At 42.9% G+C, this 18,310-nt stretch overlaps 1 protein-coding gene across 1 annotated transcript in view; it reads right to left on the reverse strand.

Moving 5' to 3' along the window:
• GALNTL6 (polypeptide N-acetylgalactosaminyltransferase like 6) overlaps window positions 1–18,310 on the reverse strand; it is a 962,275-nt gene that overhangs the window by 40,475 nt on the left and 903,490 nt on the right. Inside the window, exon 13 of the mRNA XM_058192360.1 lies at window positions 17,064–17,180. Coding sequence (XP_058048343.1) covers window positions 17,064–17,180 — 117 coding nt within the window. The remainder of the gene's footprint in view (window positions 1–17,063; window positions 17,181–18,310) is intronic.

An 18,310-nucleotide genomic window follows, 5' to 3' on the forward strand; every position in this document is an offset into this window, starting at 1 on the left:
AGAGCACATGGAGCATCTCCCCGAGCACGCAAGGCATGCACAGCACCAACAAAGGCCGTAAGAAGTGGCTGCAAGATCAAGCAACATCCTGATGGGTGGGAGGCCTGAGAGAAAATTCCTCCCCTGAAGCCCGCCAGCCAAGAGTGCCACCACTCTGGAGGTGGGATGGATCAGTAAGTTCTTGCTTTGCTCCCTGGGAAGGGCTGTGGGCCCAGACCAGGAGCTTTTTCTTGGGCCTTCTGCCTGTGGCGGTGGGAGGAGGAAGTGTGTGGTGGGAATGTCTGCAAACTTGCATATGTATGAGGTCTTCTGCCTTGAGAAGGTTGAACTATAAGACCTCCAAGGTACCTTCTAGCCTGTGATTCTAAAGTCTCCATAACAAGGGATTTCGCTTAGTGTGTGTGTGTATGTAAGAGAGAGAGAGAAGAGGAGAGGAGAGGAGAGGAGAGAGAGAGAGACATGGCTTCTTGGGGGTGCATTTTGGAGAAGTATCAAGAGAAATGCTAAAAGGGCAATCAGCTTGGGGTTAAATTCCAAATGAAATTGGGTTTTCAGGGTAAGGAGACATGAAGAACTTTCAACTGCAGGTTTCTAAAAATTTTATTAAAATGAATGTCTAGAGGCAGCTCTTTAAGTCATTAGTCCAGAGAGAGCAAAAGACATAGGCTATCTCTTAGGCAAAGAAGCGATGTCGAGTTGGCCATGCCCACCCAGCCAGTCATTAGGCCAGAGAACGTTAAAAAAATTGAAGCCCATCACTGATTAAGATGATTAAGGATCTTTAAGAGATTAAGATGATTAAGGATCTTTAACAGATGGGATGCTTCCAGCTGCTTTGGAACATTGGTCTTTCTTCTGCTCAAGAAATCAGTATTGGACCCACTTTTAATGGATATATACCAGTTCATCTTCATAAACCAGCTTTTTGTTTTGAAGACGGTTGTTGAGAAAATGATGGTATGGCAATTACAAAGAACTCTGAAGAACAATCTGGACCAATGGCAATCTTGATTCAAACTCTGAGCATGGGTTGGAAATTGCATTGGTTGCTCTAATGAATGGCTGTTAATAGGATTTGGATGGGGAATATAACCATTCTTATCCAACAGCCTTTGATATTATCAACCATGGTATTCTTCTGAAATGCCTATTAAATTTGGGCATGAGAGACACTGTTTTATGGTGTTTTGCTCCGGAATGGGTAGATTTAGCTTGTAGAAATAGGGTGAGGAAAGATCATCCATTGGTTTGGAGTGAGGTATCAACATACAGGTGATAGCAATAGCACTTAGACTTATATATACTTTATAGTGCTTTATAGCCCTTTCTAAGGGGTAGGCATATTGCCCCCAACAATCTGGGTCCTTATTTTACTGACCTTGGAAGGATGGAAGGCTGAGTCAACCTTGACCTGGAGAACTGCTGGCAGTCAACAGAATTAGGGTTCTAATGCATTCTAAACACATTGCCATCACGGCTCTTGATATTGGATTTATATGTCTACCTGGGTCAAGTGGTAGATTCAGAAGTCCTGATTTAGTGCCTGGACTCCGTCAGGGCATAGATGGAAAAACAGACTAGAATTAACTGAAACAAGATGGAATGCATTTAAATCAGAAACACACTGCTTCCAGGATTCCACTTTGATTAACAATTGTGCTATTTTCCTCCAGGGAAGATAGACTGCAACTTGAGTGCAGGGCTCACAGTTCTTGCTACAAAAGTAGGAGGTTAAGTGCATCTGTCTAGTTTTAGTTTGTTATACCAATTGCACCACTGCCTGGAATTGGATGCAGTAAAGATAATCACTTATACCCTTATTATCTTACAACTGGATTACTACTATTAGTTCTACATAAGGCTCCCTTGAAAGTCATCTGTAAAATTCAGCTGGTTAAAAAAATATAATGGCCTATATACATACTAAGGAGAGTTAGTACTACCATTTAATACATATGCTCTGGTTGCTATTGTTCTTCCAGTGTAATTCAGGTCATTAATAAATATCTATAAAGCCCTACATAATCAAGGGCCTGGGAATTGTATTTAAGAGATTGCCTTTCCCTATAAGATTTTTCCCACCCAGTTCAGACAAAGGGCATCTGCTGAAATCCCACACATGAGATATTTATTTTTATTTATTTATTTTTTTATTTTATTAAATTTTTATACCGCCCTTCTCCCGAAGGACTCAGGGCGGTGTACAGCCAGAATAAAATACAGAATATATACAATTAAAAGAATTTAAAATAAACTACTACTAGACGGCCGATAATTTTAAAAAAAATTAAAATTTAAAATATTACTAAAACCCCAATTTAAAATAAACTATTTATGCCAGTCCTGCTTGAATGAATAAATAAGTTTTTAGCTCACGACGAAAGGTCCGAAGATCAGGCACTTGACGTAAGCCAGGGGGGAGTTTGTTCCAGAGCGTCTGTGCTCCCACAGAGAAGGCCCTACTCCTGGGGGCCGCCAGCCGACATTGTTTGGCGGACGGCACCCTGAGAAGGCCCTCTCTGTGAGAGCGTATGGGTCGATGGGAGGCATAAGGTAACAGCAGGCGGTCTCATAAGTACCCGGGTCCTAAGCCATGGAGCGCTTTAAAGGTGGTAACCAGGATCTTGAAGCGCACCCGAAAGACTACAGGAAGCCAGTGCATACTACGGAGCAGTTGTGTTACGTGGGAGCCACGAGCGGCTCCCATTACCACTCGCGCAGCTGCATTCTGGACTAACTGCAGCCTCCGGGTGCACCTCAAGGGCAGCCCCATGTAGAGAGCATTGCAATAATCCAGCCGAGACGTAACCAGAGCGTGAGTGACTGTGCATAAGGCATCCCGGTCAAGGAAGGGACGCAACTGGCGAACCAAGCGAACTTGGTAAAAGGCCCTCCTGGTGATGGCCGCCAGATGTTCATCAAAGGACAGCCGACCATCCAGGAGGAAGCCCAAGTTGCGAACCACCTCCTTTGGGGCCATTAACTCGCCCCCAACAGTCAGCTGCGGGTGCAGCTGACTGTACCGGGGTGCCGGCATACACAGCCACTCCGTCTTGGAGGGATTGAGCTTGAGTCTGTTTCTCCCCATCCAGACCCGTACGGCTTCCAGGCACCGGGACAGCACTTCGACCGCTTCATTGGGGTGGTCCGGGGTGGAAAAGTACAGCTGAGTATCATCAGCGTACAGATGATAACTCACCCCGAAACCACTGATGACCTCACCCAGCAGCTTCATGTAGATGTTGAACAGAGTAGGTGAGAGAATCGACCCCTGAGGTACCCCACAAGTGAGGCACCTCGAGGACGACCTCTGTCCCCCTGTCAACACCGTCTGCGACCGGTCGGAGAGATAGGAGGAGAACCACCGATAAACGGTGCCTCCCACTCCCAATCCCTCCAACCGGTGCAGCAGGATACCATGGTCGATGGTATCAAAAGCCGCTGAGAGATCTAATAGGACCAAGGCAGAGGAACAACCCCTGTCCCTGGCCCTCCAGAGGTCATCCACCAACGCGACCAAAGCCGTCTCCGTGCTGTAACCGGGTCAGAAGCCGGACTGGAACGGGTCTAGATAGACAGCTTCCTCCAGGTGCCGGGGAAGCTGCCATGCAACCACACTCTCTACAACCTTCGCGACCTAAAAAGCGAAGGTTGGAGACTGGACGATAATTTCCCAAAATAGCTAGGTCCAGGGAAGGCTTCTTCAGGAGAGGTCTCACCACCGCCTCCTTCAAGGCGGTGGGGAAAACCCCTTCAACCAAAGAAGCATTTATAATCCCCTGGAGCCAGCCTCGTATCACTTCCTGAGCAGCCAGTACTAACCAGGAAGGACACGGGTCCAGTAAACACGTAGTTGCATGCAACCTCCCCAGCAACCTGTCCACGTCCTCGAGAGCCACAGAATCAAACTCATCTCAAATAACCTCAACAAGACGAGTCTCTGCCACCTCGGCTGAATCATCGCAATCATGGTCCAAGCCATCACGAAGCTGAACGATTTTATCGTATAGATAACCATTAAACTCCTCGGCTCGTCCCTGCAGGGGGTCATCCCGTCCCTCCTGTTGAAGAAGGGACCGGGTCACCCGAAACAGGGCGGCCAGGCAGATTATCTGCCGATGCAATGAGGGTGGAAACGTAGGAACGCTTCGCCTCCCTCATTGCCACTAGGTAGGTCCTAGTAAAGGATCTCACTAGTGTCCGATCAGCCTCGGAGCGGCTGGACCTCCAAACACTCTCTAGGTGTCTTCTCCGGCGTTTCATCTCTCTCAGCTCCCCGGAGAACCAGGGAGCCAATTGAGATCTACGCTGGGTCAGAGGCCGCAAAGGCGCGACACGGTCCAAAGCCCCAGCCGCGGCCCGTTCCCAAGCCGCAACCAGTTCTTCAGCCGTGCCGTGGGTAAGATCCTCAGGAAACGGCCCAAGCTCCGTCAGGAACCTCTCCGGGTCCATCAGGCACCTGGGACGGAACCAACACATCGGCTCTGTCTCCCTGCGGTGGTGAGCAGTGGTTTGAAAGTCTAGGCGAAGGAGAAAATGATCTGACCATGACAACGGTTCTTTCACTATATCTCCTAAATCCAGATCATTTACCCACTGACCAGAGATAAAAATCAAGTCTAGCGCACCTCCCCCAATGTGTGTAGGGCCATCAGTTACTTGAATCAGGTCCAAGGCCGTCATGGAGGCCTGGAACTCCTGAACCACTGTTGATGACAAGCCGGCCGATGGCAAGTTGAAATCTCCCAAGACCAAAAGTCTGGGAATCTCAACCGCCACGCCAGCAAGCACCTCCAGTAGTTCAGGTAGGGCTGTAGTCACGCAGCAAGGAGCCAGGTATGTGATCAACAACCCCATCTGATTTCGATGGCCCCACTTCACAAGGAGGGATTCACAGCCAGCTATCTGAGGAACAGTGGACTCCCTCGGCTCCAGACTTTCTCTAATCACAACTGCCACCCCCCCACCCCTACCCTGGGCCCTCGGCTGATGGAATGCGCGGAAACCCGGAGGCACAGTTCAACCAGGGGTACACCCCCTTCTGTGCCCAGCCAGGTCTCCATAATGCCCATAAAGTCCGCGGACTCCCTCTGAATCAGATCACAAATCAGGGGAGCCTTGTTAACCACGGACCGGGCATTGCAGAGCATCAGCCGTAGACCCAAGCTCTGAGGATCTTGACCATCCGGGGAACGAGTGAGGACTGGGGGGCCGGAGCACGTGATCGTCTTTAGACATCGGCCACGTGCTCCCGAAGAACGATACAGCCCCCTGCCTCCGCCATATCTGCCCCTCCCACTTACCGTACAGATGGAATGATACTCTTTGCTCTGTTCAGACCCCTCCCCCCCGTCTTCGGACCAGCTAAAATAGTGTCGTGAGCACGCGCTAGGACTGGACATGCCCTCCTCTACGGGTTTCCCCCAACACCCGCCCTTGCCCTCCCCCCCCTTTAAAAATTCCCTGTTTAAAAATCCCCAAAGGCTCTTCTTCGACGCATGCCACCTCTGTGGGTCCCAAGACCCGTCATTGAGGCCGGCCCTTGGTAATGCATTCCTGTGAGGCGGGGGCACCTCGCAGGCAGAGGAGTTCATGTGCGGAGTATCGCATGTTGAAAAGTAGAGAAAGTGAGAGAGAGTCATATCCTCAGAATGGACAAGGCAAGAATAGATGGTCCGACCAATGGGAGGCCACTTTGTCCGATGGAAAGTCAAAAATAGGCTGACAAACCCATATGGCAAGTAGGTGAGTAGCGTCGTCATCCCCACCATCGCTGGCACTGTCAATTCCCGGAAAGGGAATCCTCCGATAGATCTTACAAAACCGGGTGGAATCCCCTCCCCCACCTCTTCAAACAGGGCGGGGGGGGTTCAAAACCCGTCGAAACAACAATGACCCAACAAGGAGAATAGTATATGGGGCCAAGAAGGACGCTGTTCTCAGATCTCACCCCCCGCGGCCTTATTTCCGTGCTGCGGTCTCGTCCAAACTTCCAACACTGATGATGAGGGTGGGCGTAGATGTAAACTCAGCAGACCAGGCGCCGATAGACAAACGCGGGCGTGGGCCGTATCCTTCCACCTGTCGCCCCAACCACCCGCACCATGGCCGCCACCGTCTGCAAACTCCCATCAGGCCCGGTCTTCGTGTCCGCCAGCTCCGCGAGGACACATACCTCAGCAGCCCAAAAAACACTCCCGGGCTGCTGGGAAGATGAAAGCCGTCCGGTGCCGAAGACGCCAGAGTGTCAAAGACGTCCAAATCAGGAAGATTGCAGGCCGAAAAGCAGCAGGTTGCCAGCAGGCCGCAGGCCGAAAAACAGCAGGCCGCCCACAGGCCGCCCGCAACAGGCCACGCGCCAAACGAAATGGCCGCTCGCTCGCCGCTCGCCGCATCGCCACCCCCCCTGCCCGTTCTCCGCAGCCGCTAACTCGAGAGGGTCCAAAGACCCCTCCTGCGGCTGCTGGGATGACGATCCAGCGGGTCAGGGGGTATAGGCGGCTCGGCGAGGCTCAGGAAGCCTCCATTCTCAAGAAAAACGTCCCTCGCTGTCTCCCGTCTCAGCCGCGAGCCTCCATTCCCCACACATGTGCAGAGCCAAAAATATAACGAGAGGATGATTGACAATCATCTTATTTGGGTCTTATTTGTGTGGGCCCCGAATCTTATATGGGTCTTATTTGTGTGGGCCCCCAATCTCATGGAACAAGTAGGAAGCAAGGTGGCTGCTCCGCTTGTGGTCTATCAAGAGATATTGGCTCTTTTGGAAGACCTTTCAAAATTGATGGTGTAGCATTGTTAAAACCAAAATAATTTTTATGTTTTGTGTTGATATTATTATATATTCTGTTCAACATCTACATGAAGCCGCTGGGTGAGATCATCAGTGGTTTCGGCGTGAGGTACCAGCTGTATGCGGATGACACCCAGCTGTACTTTTCCACGCCGGACCACCCCAACGAAGCTATCGAAGTGCTGTCCCAGTGTCTGGAGGCCGTACGGGTCTGGATGGGGAGAAACAGGCTCAAGCTCAATCCCTCCAAGACAGAGTGGCTGTGGATGCCGGCATCCCGGTACAGTCAGCTAAATCCGCGGCTGACCATCGGTGGCGAGTCATTGGCCCCGATGGAGGGGGTGCGCAACTTAGGCGTCCTCCTGGACGAACGGCTGTCTCTAGAAGATCATTTGACGGCCGTCTCCAGGAGAGCGTTCTACCAGGTTCGCCTGGTGCGCCAGTTGCGCCCCTTTCTGGACCGGGATGCCCTATGCACGGTCACTCACGCACTCGTGACGTCTCGCCTGGATTACTGCAATGCTCTCTACATGGGGCTCCCCTTGAAGGGCATCCGGAGGCTACAGTTAGTCCAGAATGCGGCTGCGCGGGTGATAGAGGGAGCCCCTCGTGGCTCCCCCACAACACCCATCCCGCGCCGACCGCACTGGCTACCTGTGGCCTTCCGGTGCGCTTCAAGGTTTTGGTGACCACTTTAAAGCGCTCCATGGCATAGGGCCGGGTTATCTACGGACCGCCTACTGCTACCGAATACCTCTCACCGACCCGTGCGCTCTCATAGAGAGGGACTCCTCAGGGTGCCGTCAGCGAGGCAATGTCGTCTGGCGACGCCCAGGGGAAGGGCCTTCTCTGTGGGGGCTCCCACCCTCTGGAACGAACTGCCCCCAGGACTTCGTCAGCTTCCGGACCTTTGGACCTTCCGCCGCGAGCTTAAAACATACTTATTTAATTGCGCAGGACTGAGCTAGATTTTAATTTACGGGTTTTAAATTGGGTTTTATTCTTATATTTTTAATTATTAGGCTTTTAGAATAAGTTTTTTAATTGTTTTTAGACTGTATTTATCTGTTTTTTAAATGCCTGTAAACCGCCCTGAGTCCTTTGGGAGATAGGGCGGTATATAAATATGAATAATAAATAAATAAATAAAATAAATAAATATATTTAAGCTATTTATTTTGTTTTATTTCTATATATTGCCAAGAGCTCTTTGGATTCAGGTAATTGATACACCTTATAAACAAAGTTATGTCTTTAATCAAGATATGTTTGACCTTTTGAACCATGACAAACTTGTTATATTTATTATGCATTACTTTAAATTAAGAATAATAAATTAACTGTTTTTCACTGCCTTTCAAACAACATTATATTACATATAGCTGCGGAATCCCTTTGCTGAAAAATAAAGAAATCCATATATTTGAATAATCATTTATTTTTCAAATTATTTTATTTACCTCATCATTCTTTCTTAGTTTACTTTAACTTTTAATAAGCTCTATCATAATATGCAAGTAGAAAAATAGGGACTACTTTTGGTGGGAAGGTAATAGCGTTCCGTGCACCTTTGGTGTTTAGTCATGCTGGCCACATGACCATGTAGATGTCTTTGGACAGTGCTGGCTCTTCGGCTTTGAAATGGAGTTAGAACAATTAATAAGTGGAACGACTTGCCTGCAGAAGTTGTGAATGCTCCAACACTGGAAATTTTTAAGAAAATGTTGGATAACCATCTGTCTGAGATGATGTAGGGTTTCCTGCCTGGGCAGGGGGTTGGACTAGAAGGCTTCCAAGGTCCCTTCCAACTCTGTTGTTATTATTATTATTATTACTGCCCCCTAGAGTCAAGAACGACAAGCACATATGTGCGAGGGGAACCTTTACCTTTACCTATTATAATGCTTTTGGACGCTCAAAATCTCTATATATTTTTTAGGATTATTTTTTTTCTTTCCTGCCTTGGTTCATCCTAGAACTCTATTTGTCTAGCACTGCTCTCTGCTGATGTTTTAGGGAACTACAGATTTTGAATTAAAAATGTAGGCCTATTAGAAAAAAAGTTACTAATATGGGGATATCAATTTTTATGATCCATTTATTTAAAAGATTTATTACAGTCATAGACCAGAGACCAGAACAAATAAAAACACTCAGTAAATATACGATTAAAAATTCTAGAATAAAATAATAGAAAAAATCTATGATAAAATCCAGTCTGTTAATTACACATGGTCTACTATACTAAAATTACAATCCATAAACTGTGAGGCCCAAATCAGTTTAATACTAAAAGGGAAAGAAATAAGCAGTGCAAAGGGTTTGCCACATTTGTTTTATAAAATAGCTATGCTGGATTAGACACGTTTCCGATGAATCCCTATTATATCAATGATTTCTTGAGCTTTAATCTACATATTGAGTAAATCAAAATCAATATGCAGGAAAAGTTAAGGAAAAAAATGTGAGGATTTGAGCTAATATATACCACATTCCTAAACTATCTCCCAATCAGCAGCCTATGACACCTATTGACTGAAAGATTGACTGGTTCAATCTATCAATCAGAATAGAGCTGGAAGGGACCTTGGAGGTCTTCTAGTATAACCCCCTGCTCAAGCAGGAGACCCTAAACCATTTCAGACAAATGGTTGTCCAGTCTCTTCTTAAAGATCTCCAGGGATGAAGCACCCACAACCTCTGAAGGCAAGCTATTTCACTGGTTAATTGTGTTCACTGTTAGAAAGTTTTTCCTTAATTTCAGGTTGCTTCTCTCCTTGATTAGTTTTCATCCATTGTTTCTTGTCCTGCCTTCAGGTGCTTTGGAGAATAGCTTGAAACCCTCTTCTTTGTGTTAGCCCCTTAAATACTGCTATCATGGCACTCCTAGTTCTTCTTTTCTCTAGACTAGTCATACCCAATTCCTACAACCATTCTTCGTATTTCTTCCAAACTCTCAAAATGAAAATCATCAAATGAACTTCCATGATTCAACATCAACTGGATCTTCCCAAGACCCTAACTACATCATACTGGAGTAGCTTAAATAGTATAAATACGTTCTTTGCAGAATTAAAAACATGCTCACAATTAATTAATGGATCAGAGAATGCTTGGACTTTTGTATGGCATTTGACAAAGTAGATCACAGCCTATTTCTTGGTAAGACAGAACGATGTGGGATAGACAATATCATCATCATATGGATTCATAGTTAGCTGACCAACTGCATTCAGCCTGTAGTCCTCAATGGAACTACATCTATATGGAAGGAAGCATGCAGTGGGGTACCTCAATGTTCTGTCTTAGGCTCAATAGTCTACAACATCTTCATAAATGATCTGGATCAAGAGATATAAAGGGAATTTGTCAAATTTGCAGATGACACTGGGGGGGGGCGGTTTGCCAACGTTTTGGAAGATAGACTCAGAAAGATCTTGACAGACTTGAGTATTGGGCCCTAACTAACAAGATGCAGTTCAATGGTGAGAAAAGTAAGATTCTGTACTTAAGCAGGAGAAATCAAATGCGTACGTTTAGAATAGGCAATACCTGGCTCAATGGGTTCTAGATGTCTGAGTGGACCACCACTTAAGTATGAGCCAGCAGTGTGCTACAGCTGCCGAAAAAGCCAATGCAGTCCTAGGCTGCATCAACAGAGGAATAGCATCAAGATCATGAGAAGTGATACTACCACTTTATACTGTGCTAGTGAAACCACACTTGGAATATGGTACTCAGTTCTGGTCACCACAATACAAAAAAGATGCTGGAGCTTCTGGTGGCTCCGCTCTCTCCGAAGGACGCCCTAAGGGCGCCCGCGCTGGGATTCTGTAAAAGCCGGCGAAATCAACGGCTGAAAGTACCTTCCCCGGTAAGGAGAAGGGAAAGAGCAGAAGAGGGAAGGGTAGAGCTCTCTCTAGAGGCCCCGTTTGGGGAACTCGAAAGGGAAAGTTCCCTGGAATTCTGCAAAGCTCCAGCCCCAGTGTGTTTCTGCTTTAAGCAGACAGAGAAGAGAGCGACCACTTCTGCTTCAATTGATTGTTATGGATATTTATAAGCAGACGGAATAAAACACAGGAGATCAGTCATTTAAATTGCAAGTATTAAATCTGACTTCTATTTTTTCTTTTAAAAAAATAATATTTTTTTTTCCTCATCTACAATCAACACAATGAAATAAAATGGCGTTTACTTGTCGAGAAAGTGAAACTGAATGGAGATTTTATCTTATTGTACTGGACTGTGGATTGTTGGATTATTTTAGTTTGTTTAAGTATTTCATAAGGGGATTTTCAGCAAGAACTTTGCCATGAAGGTTTTTTCAGAAGAATGGATTCGTGACTTTATACAGGATTATACAGAAAGAATGTATTTAATTATTCAACAATACGAATTGGAAAAAAATGGAGGCGTTTTGGATGAGAGTTTGGAGGAAATTAACCAAAGTAATCAGGACTTGGAATATGGAATGGATGTAAAGAAGCCTTTTTTTAAAAGTTTGGATGAAAAGCCTGAAGTTGTGCTACAGGAGGCTGTCTCCCGAAATGGAAAAATTCACAGGGTTAATGCTTTCCAAGAGTTCTCTTTTCGGATTGAGGGAATATACGGCAGTAACTCGTGGATTCTTGGACATAAGGAACTATTAGGAAATATTGTGACTGACTTTTCAAAAGGAGTAATGAAGGAAAGACAGAGACTAATGCATCAAAAATGGCAAGAGACAAAAGTATCATTTTTGAAAGAATTTTTTTTTGAAATATTAACAGAAAAAGATTTTAGCCTTTCTGAAAGACAATACGTAAGGAAGATTTGGAAGAAATGGGTTGATTATATGTTTTATAACCATCATAAAAGACTAGATATTTGGATTTATACTGGATTTTGACGAGGAAGGACTAAAGTTGAACAGATATTGTAATTTCCCTGTATTGAAATTCTATAATCTGTTGTATTGAATTTTAAATAGAATATTCTCGAAAGATCTTATGTAAGAAAGACTTGGGGGGAAAATTATATGGTTATAGAAGTTATAAGGGAGATATTCTCTGAATTGGATTGGATTTTTATGCTTTAGCTGGTTTTAAATATTTTAGGATTAATTTGTTCTACTGATCTATATATTTTATTATTGTTTATTGTTAATTTTTTGAAGGATTTTGGTTATGTAAGGAGGAAGTCAGAGCTAGAGAGGGAGAATTGGTATAATAGTTTTGGGGAAAAAATTTTTTTTAGCATATGGTTGTTTTATTTTTAACTATACCTTGTGTTTGTTCCGGGAAGCCAGGGGGGGAGGGGGGAGGGGGTTTGAAGGGAGAGGGGTTGGGGGGAAAGGGGGGGAAAAATTTTTTTTGTAAAACTTTTTAAATTAAAAAAAAAAAAAAAAGATGCTGAAGCCCTAGAAAAAGTCCAGAGAAGAGCATCAAAGATGATAATGGATCTGCAGGCTAAAACCTATGATGAATGATAAAGGAAACCACTGTATTTTTTGGAGTATAAGACGCACCTTTTTCCCCCAAAAAAGAGGGTGAAAATCTGGGTGTGTCTTATACTCTGAATGTAGCCCCACCACCCAAATGGAGGTTTCAGAGGCTGAAAAAAGCATCAGAAATGGAGCTTTAAAAAAAAAGCCCCAAAGGGAGCTTCAGAAAAAAAGCCCCAAACAAAGCTTCAGAAAAAAAAGCCCCCAAATAGAGCTTCAGAGGCTTTTTTTCTGAAGTTCTGTTTTGGAGGCTTTCAGAGGCAGAAAAAAGTTTTTTTCTGAAATGGAGTTCGGAGGCAGGAAAAAAAAGCCCCCAAAAGCAAGGCACAGAACTCACAACCCAGGAACCTGTTGCTAAAATTTACCTCTGGGAACAGCTGATTGGGGGGGGGGGTATTCAGGGAGGCTAATCCACCAGCCAATCTGGATGCGTCTTATACTCCGAATGTAGCCCCGCCCAGCTTCTCAAACCGAGGTTTCAGAGGCTGAAAAAAGCATCAGAAATGGAGCTTCAGAAAAAAAGCTCCAAACGGAGATTCACGGAGCTTAGAAAAAAAACCCCAAATGGAGCTTCAAGGAGCTTAGGAAAAAAGCCCCAAACGGAGCATCAGAAAAGAAGCCCCAAACATAGCTTCAGAAAAAAAGCCCCCAAACAGAGCTTCAGAAAAGAAGCTCCCAAACAAAGCTTCAGAGGCTTTTTTTCTGAAGTTCTCTTTTGGAGGCTTTCAGAGGCAGAAAAAAGTTTTTTTTTCTGAATTGTAGTTTTAGAAGCAGGAAAAAAAAAAGCAAGGCACAGAGCTCACAACCAAGGAATCTATTGTTAAAATTCACCTCTGGGAACAGCTGATTGGGGGTATTTCAGGAGGCCAATCCACCTGCCAATCAGCTTTTTTCTTATTTTCCTCCCCAAAAACTAAGGTGCGTCTTATACTCCAGTGCGTTTTATATTCCAAAAAATGGTAGGTATTTCTTGTCTAAGAAAGAGAAGGATTAGGGACTTACGGGTGGCTCCGCTTCATTAATGGCGGGCTATCTCAGACCGCCAGTTCCGTGTGATTCTGTAGAGCCACTTAGACAACGTTAATCTGATGTCAAGCGACTTGGAAATCTCTTCCCTCGGGCAAAGAGGGAGAAGTGAGCATTCGGGCTGAAGTAGAGCCCCCAGGGAAGCACCAGGAAGATTCCTGGTAGCTTGATGGGAACACTCCTTCTATAGCCTGAAAAAAAGCTCCAGAATCCAGAACGCTTCTGCCAAATGGCAGAACAAAACGCAGCGTCCATCTCCACGACTGAAATGGATTACTGAAGGACTCTAACGCGGACAGAGCTGAAAACTGGAGCGTTAGCATTTGATTGTAACAAGATTTTAACTCCCTGATAGAGAATGTATTCGTAGTCAAGATTGGAGATGATGAAAGGAAATGGCGTTTTGTGTATTGCAAGTAAATGGCATTTTGTATATTGGAAGTGAAAGTTAAGGAAATGCTTATTACAATTGCTGGCGTGAAATCTTTAAGAAGAATATAACAAGATATTTTTTTAAATGGAATTTTTATTTTTTATTTTTTATCCTTTTTTATCTTTTTATTACAGTGTTTAAGAAGAAAAGTTTATTGAATTTTTCTTTTTTCTTTTTCTTTTTTTTTTCTTTCCTTCTTCTTGGTATTACTTAATTTAAAAATGGCTTTCAAGCAAAGAGATTTAACTACTTCTAAAATATTGGAAATTTCCTCACTTCAGATACAGAAATTGAAAGAAGATATTAAAGATGGCTTAAGGAATTTTTTACAGGAGCTTATGGAGGTTCATCTTTCAGAAATAGATCAAAAATTTGATGAAATGGAGAAAGAAATATTGGATTTTAAAGATATGGAGGAAGAAGATGAAAAAATTAAAGGAATCAATTAACCCATTATTGCTATCTAGTATTCAAATAGAGGAAAGACTGGAAGAAATTAACCAAATTAATTTAGATTTGCAAAAGAAAATAGATGAAGTTCAAATTAATTTGAATTTAGAAAATAAAATAGACGATATTCAGGTTAAGGTTGATAGGGCAGATGAAGAAAGGGTTATATTACAATATAAATTAATGGAATATGCCATAAGGGTGAGAGGATTAAAAGAATGTAAGGAAGAAAATTTGAAAGAGATTTTTATTCAGGCCTTTGCTCAGATAGATGGAGTGGAACCAGAAGATTTTGAAGTTAATATTGAAAAAAATTATCGTGTTAATTCTTGGTTGGCAAGGCAGAAGTGTTTACCGAGAGATGTGGTTATTTATTTTACAAATAAGAAGATTAGGTATGGAATTTTGCAAGCATTTTATAAAAATAAATTTCAAATACTAGGACAAGATATAATAATGATGAAGGAAATTCCTCCTAAAATGTTAAGAAAGAGAAAAGAATTTGCCTTTTTAGTGGATGAGCTTAAGAAACATCAGATATATTTTAGATGGGAGATTCCAGCTGGCTTAACAGTGAATTATAAAGGAAGAAAGTATTTTCTTAATACAGTTTTTAAAGCACGAGATTTCTACACTAATGTATTAAAGATTGGGAACCCTTTATCGATAGATGTTAAGTTGAATGGTGAATAGATGGTGGAAAATGTGTAAGATAGAAGATAAGGGGAGTGAGAATGTTTAATTTTATTATATATGATTATGGTTAATTTTTGTAAATGATTTATTTTGGATATAAATGTGTAATTTTAGGGGTACTATTTGATATATTTGAGGTATAAAGGAATAGGAAGATGGAATATTGTTTAATTTTGGAGGATAGATAGTAAAATTTAATTTGGATTAAATATTATATTTGAGAGATGGATGTAATGTTGTTATATGGTTAACTAGAATTTAATTGTTATAACTGATATATTTTGGATAAGTTATAGGTGTAATTTTAATAATGTTATTTGATATAAGTAAGGTAAAGTGAAGATTTTAATTATTACAATTGATATATTGTGGAGATAATATAGGATTAATAATAATATTTGTAATCTGATTTGATGTATGTAAATGATACCAAAGATATGAAAAGATGGATTATTGTTTATGTTTGGAGGTTGGACAGTAAAATTTAAGAAATTAAATTGGAAATATGAACTATTCTTGAGAGACTGCTTAAGGAAGAAAGACATTTCAGAAGAATCCTTGGTGAATATTGGAAGATGGAACGTTGTTTTGGTACTGATTGATGAAGGTTGGATATTAAAAACTATGTACTTTAATGAAGAACAAATACGAACTCAATTTGAAATTTCTGAGATCGGGGAGTCGAGGTTTTAAGGAGTGACTATGGATTATGATTTGTGTTATATTTTAATTTTTGACTGTTAGTTTTATACCCTGTATTCGGTTCTGGGAAGTCCCGGGGGGTGGGAGGAGGGAGGGGGAGGGAGAGGGAGGGGGGATAAGGTAGAAAATGGATTGATGGTTAATGAACAGAGATGATTGAAGATGTATAATCAATGTAAGATTGGAGCTGCCTGGCTACCATTTCAGAATGATGGGAAGGAAGGAAGTAGAAGAGAGAAGGAGGTAGGAAAGAGAAGAGGAGGAAGAGGAAAGGAAGGAAGAGGGATAGAAGAGGGAGAAGAAAGGAGTAGGGAGGAAGGAGGAGAGGAGGTAGATAAGAGAAGGGGAGGATGGTCGTGGAAAGTAGAAGAAGGTAGAGAAGGGAAGAGAGTTAAAGGAAGGGGGTGGTGACCGGACAGGTCCGATTAATTGTATATGATGGTACATTAAATATGTTATTGGATATGAATGTTAAAATAAAACTTTTTAAAAAGAAAGAGAAGGATTAGGAGTGACATTATAGTTATCTTCCAATACTTGAGGGGTTGTCATACAGAATAACAGAGGTGGGAGAAACCTTGGAGGTCTTCTAGTCCAACCCCCTGCTCAGGCAGGAAATCCTATAACATTTTAGACAAATGGTTGTCCAGTCTCTTCTTAAAAACTTCCAGTGTTGGAGCACCCACAATTTCTGGAGGCAATTCGTTCCACTGGTTAATTGTTCTCACTTAGTTTTAGGTGGGTTCTCTCCTTGATTAGTTTCCATCTACTGCTTCTTGTCCTGCCTTCAGGTGCTTTGGAGAATAGCTTAACTCTGTCTTCTATCTAAGGCATCCCTTAGATATTGGAACACTGCTATCATGTCACTCCTAGTTCTTCTTTTCATTAGACATACCCAATTCCAGCAATTGTTCTTTATATGTTTTAGCCTCCAATTCCCTAATCATCTTTGTTGCACTTCCTATATTTTTTCTAGAGTCTCAACATCTTTGTTTACATTGTGGTGACCAAAACTGGGTGCAGTATTCCAAGTGTGGTCTTACCAAGGCATTGTAAAGTGGTATTAACACTTCACATGATATTGATTCTATCCCTCTGTTAATGCAGCATAGGACTCCTTCGGCTTACAGAAGAGAGGCTTATCTTATTCTCCCAAGTACCTGAGGGCATGGCAAGAAACAATGGGTGAAGCTCATTAAAAAGAGATCCAACCCGGAACAAAGGAGAATTTTCCTGACAGTGGGAATGCTTAATCAATGGAACAGCTTGCCTCCCAGAGTTGTGGGTGCTCCATTGCTGGAATTTTTAAAGAAAATATTGGGCAGCCATTTGTCAAGGATGGTATAAGGTCTCCTGGCTTCGGCAGAAACTTAAACTAGAATACCTCCAAAGTTCCTTCCAAGCCCTATAATTCTAAGAGCTTCTAGCGTGATCAATGCATGAAAAAAAATCCCTAAAATATACTTGCTGTCTCAACATACCTGCTCATGTGACCATGTCCGTTCAGATCCATCCTTCACACATATATCTAGTCTGAGTTCAGTGCCTGTTCCACCATGCTTACTGTCCATACAGAGATTAGCTGCCACATTTCGAATCTGTAAAATTAACAAATCTATTTTAAGCATCACAACACAGCTTGGAAAATGCTAATTTGTCTGGAAAGAAAGAGAACAAACTTTTGTTTTTTTGCCAATTCAATTCAGTACAATATTGATAAAAAGTTTTACTTTTGGATAAAATCAGCTACATTTTGCTTTTTTAGCCTATAAGGATGTAAGATGATTTATGAGAAAGATATCTGTTAACCAAACTGTCAGCTTTGTCAGTCTCTCCTGGAGGGGGGCAAGGGGGTTAGAAGGGGACATACTAGGCGTTAACCCCATCTTTTGCTTTTTGTCTGTTTTGTTTTCTAGGATGTGTTTTCTTCTGCAAGGGGGCGGGGAGAAGCCTGTCTGCTTTGGAAGCCATACTAGGCCGAAGGCTTCCACACGCTGCCACATTCTCCTCTGTGGGAAAGGAGGGGAGGAGGATGGTAGTGCAAGGGGTGATTAGACATAACAAAATTTTTCCTGCTGGTCAAGATCAGGCTGGAGAAGGAGTGGCTGGAGTGATGCTTCGACATGGGACGGTTGAGGATTGGAGCATGTGATCGGCAGAAGGGTCATGAGGGTGGAGATCTTGAGGTTTGTATTACTGAGGGAGGAACCGGAATCCCCAGTTTTGGTTTTCATCCAACTGTGCCAGTTTACCCACGCTAGTAAAAGAACTTTGAAAGATGTTGGTTTCGAAGTCTTTTCTGTAGGAGGGGTTTTCTGGAACGCTGACACAAACATGGAAGCATAAAGGAGGAGCATCTGGATTCTGGAGAATCAAAGTTGGCTTTACAATAACGATAAAGAACTTTATTGCAGATTTATTTGTAATTACTTATTTGTAACGATTTAGCTGTATGATAGGATGTACTACCTATTCTTTTAATATTACAGTATCTTGCAGTTGAGTATTGTCATTGGGTTTGAGTAAGTTTTTATTTTTGTCACTGTAAATAGACAGAAGCTAAATAAAAAAGAAACAGTTTTATCATAACGGGGGAAAAAAAAACCTTGCCAAATCAAGGTGACAAGCCATTCTGACAGGCAGGGAGGAAGTTTGCTCAAGAAGGAAGTAGTATAATAGAATCATCTATTGCAATGTCCTTCCTGTTAAAGACTACTTCAGCTTCAAT

This window comes from Ahaetulla prasina, chromosome 8, assembly GCF_028640845.1.
Source record: "Ahaetulla prasina isolate Xishuangbanna chromosome 8, ASM2864084v1, whole genome shotgun sequence".
NCBI lineage: Eukaryota > Metazoa > Chordata > Lepidosauria > Squamata > Colubridae > Ahaetulla > Ahaetulla prasina.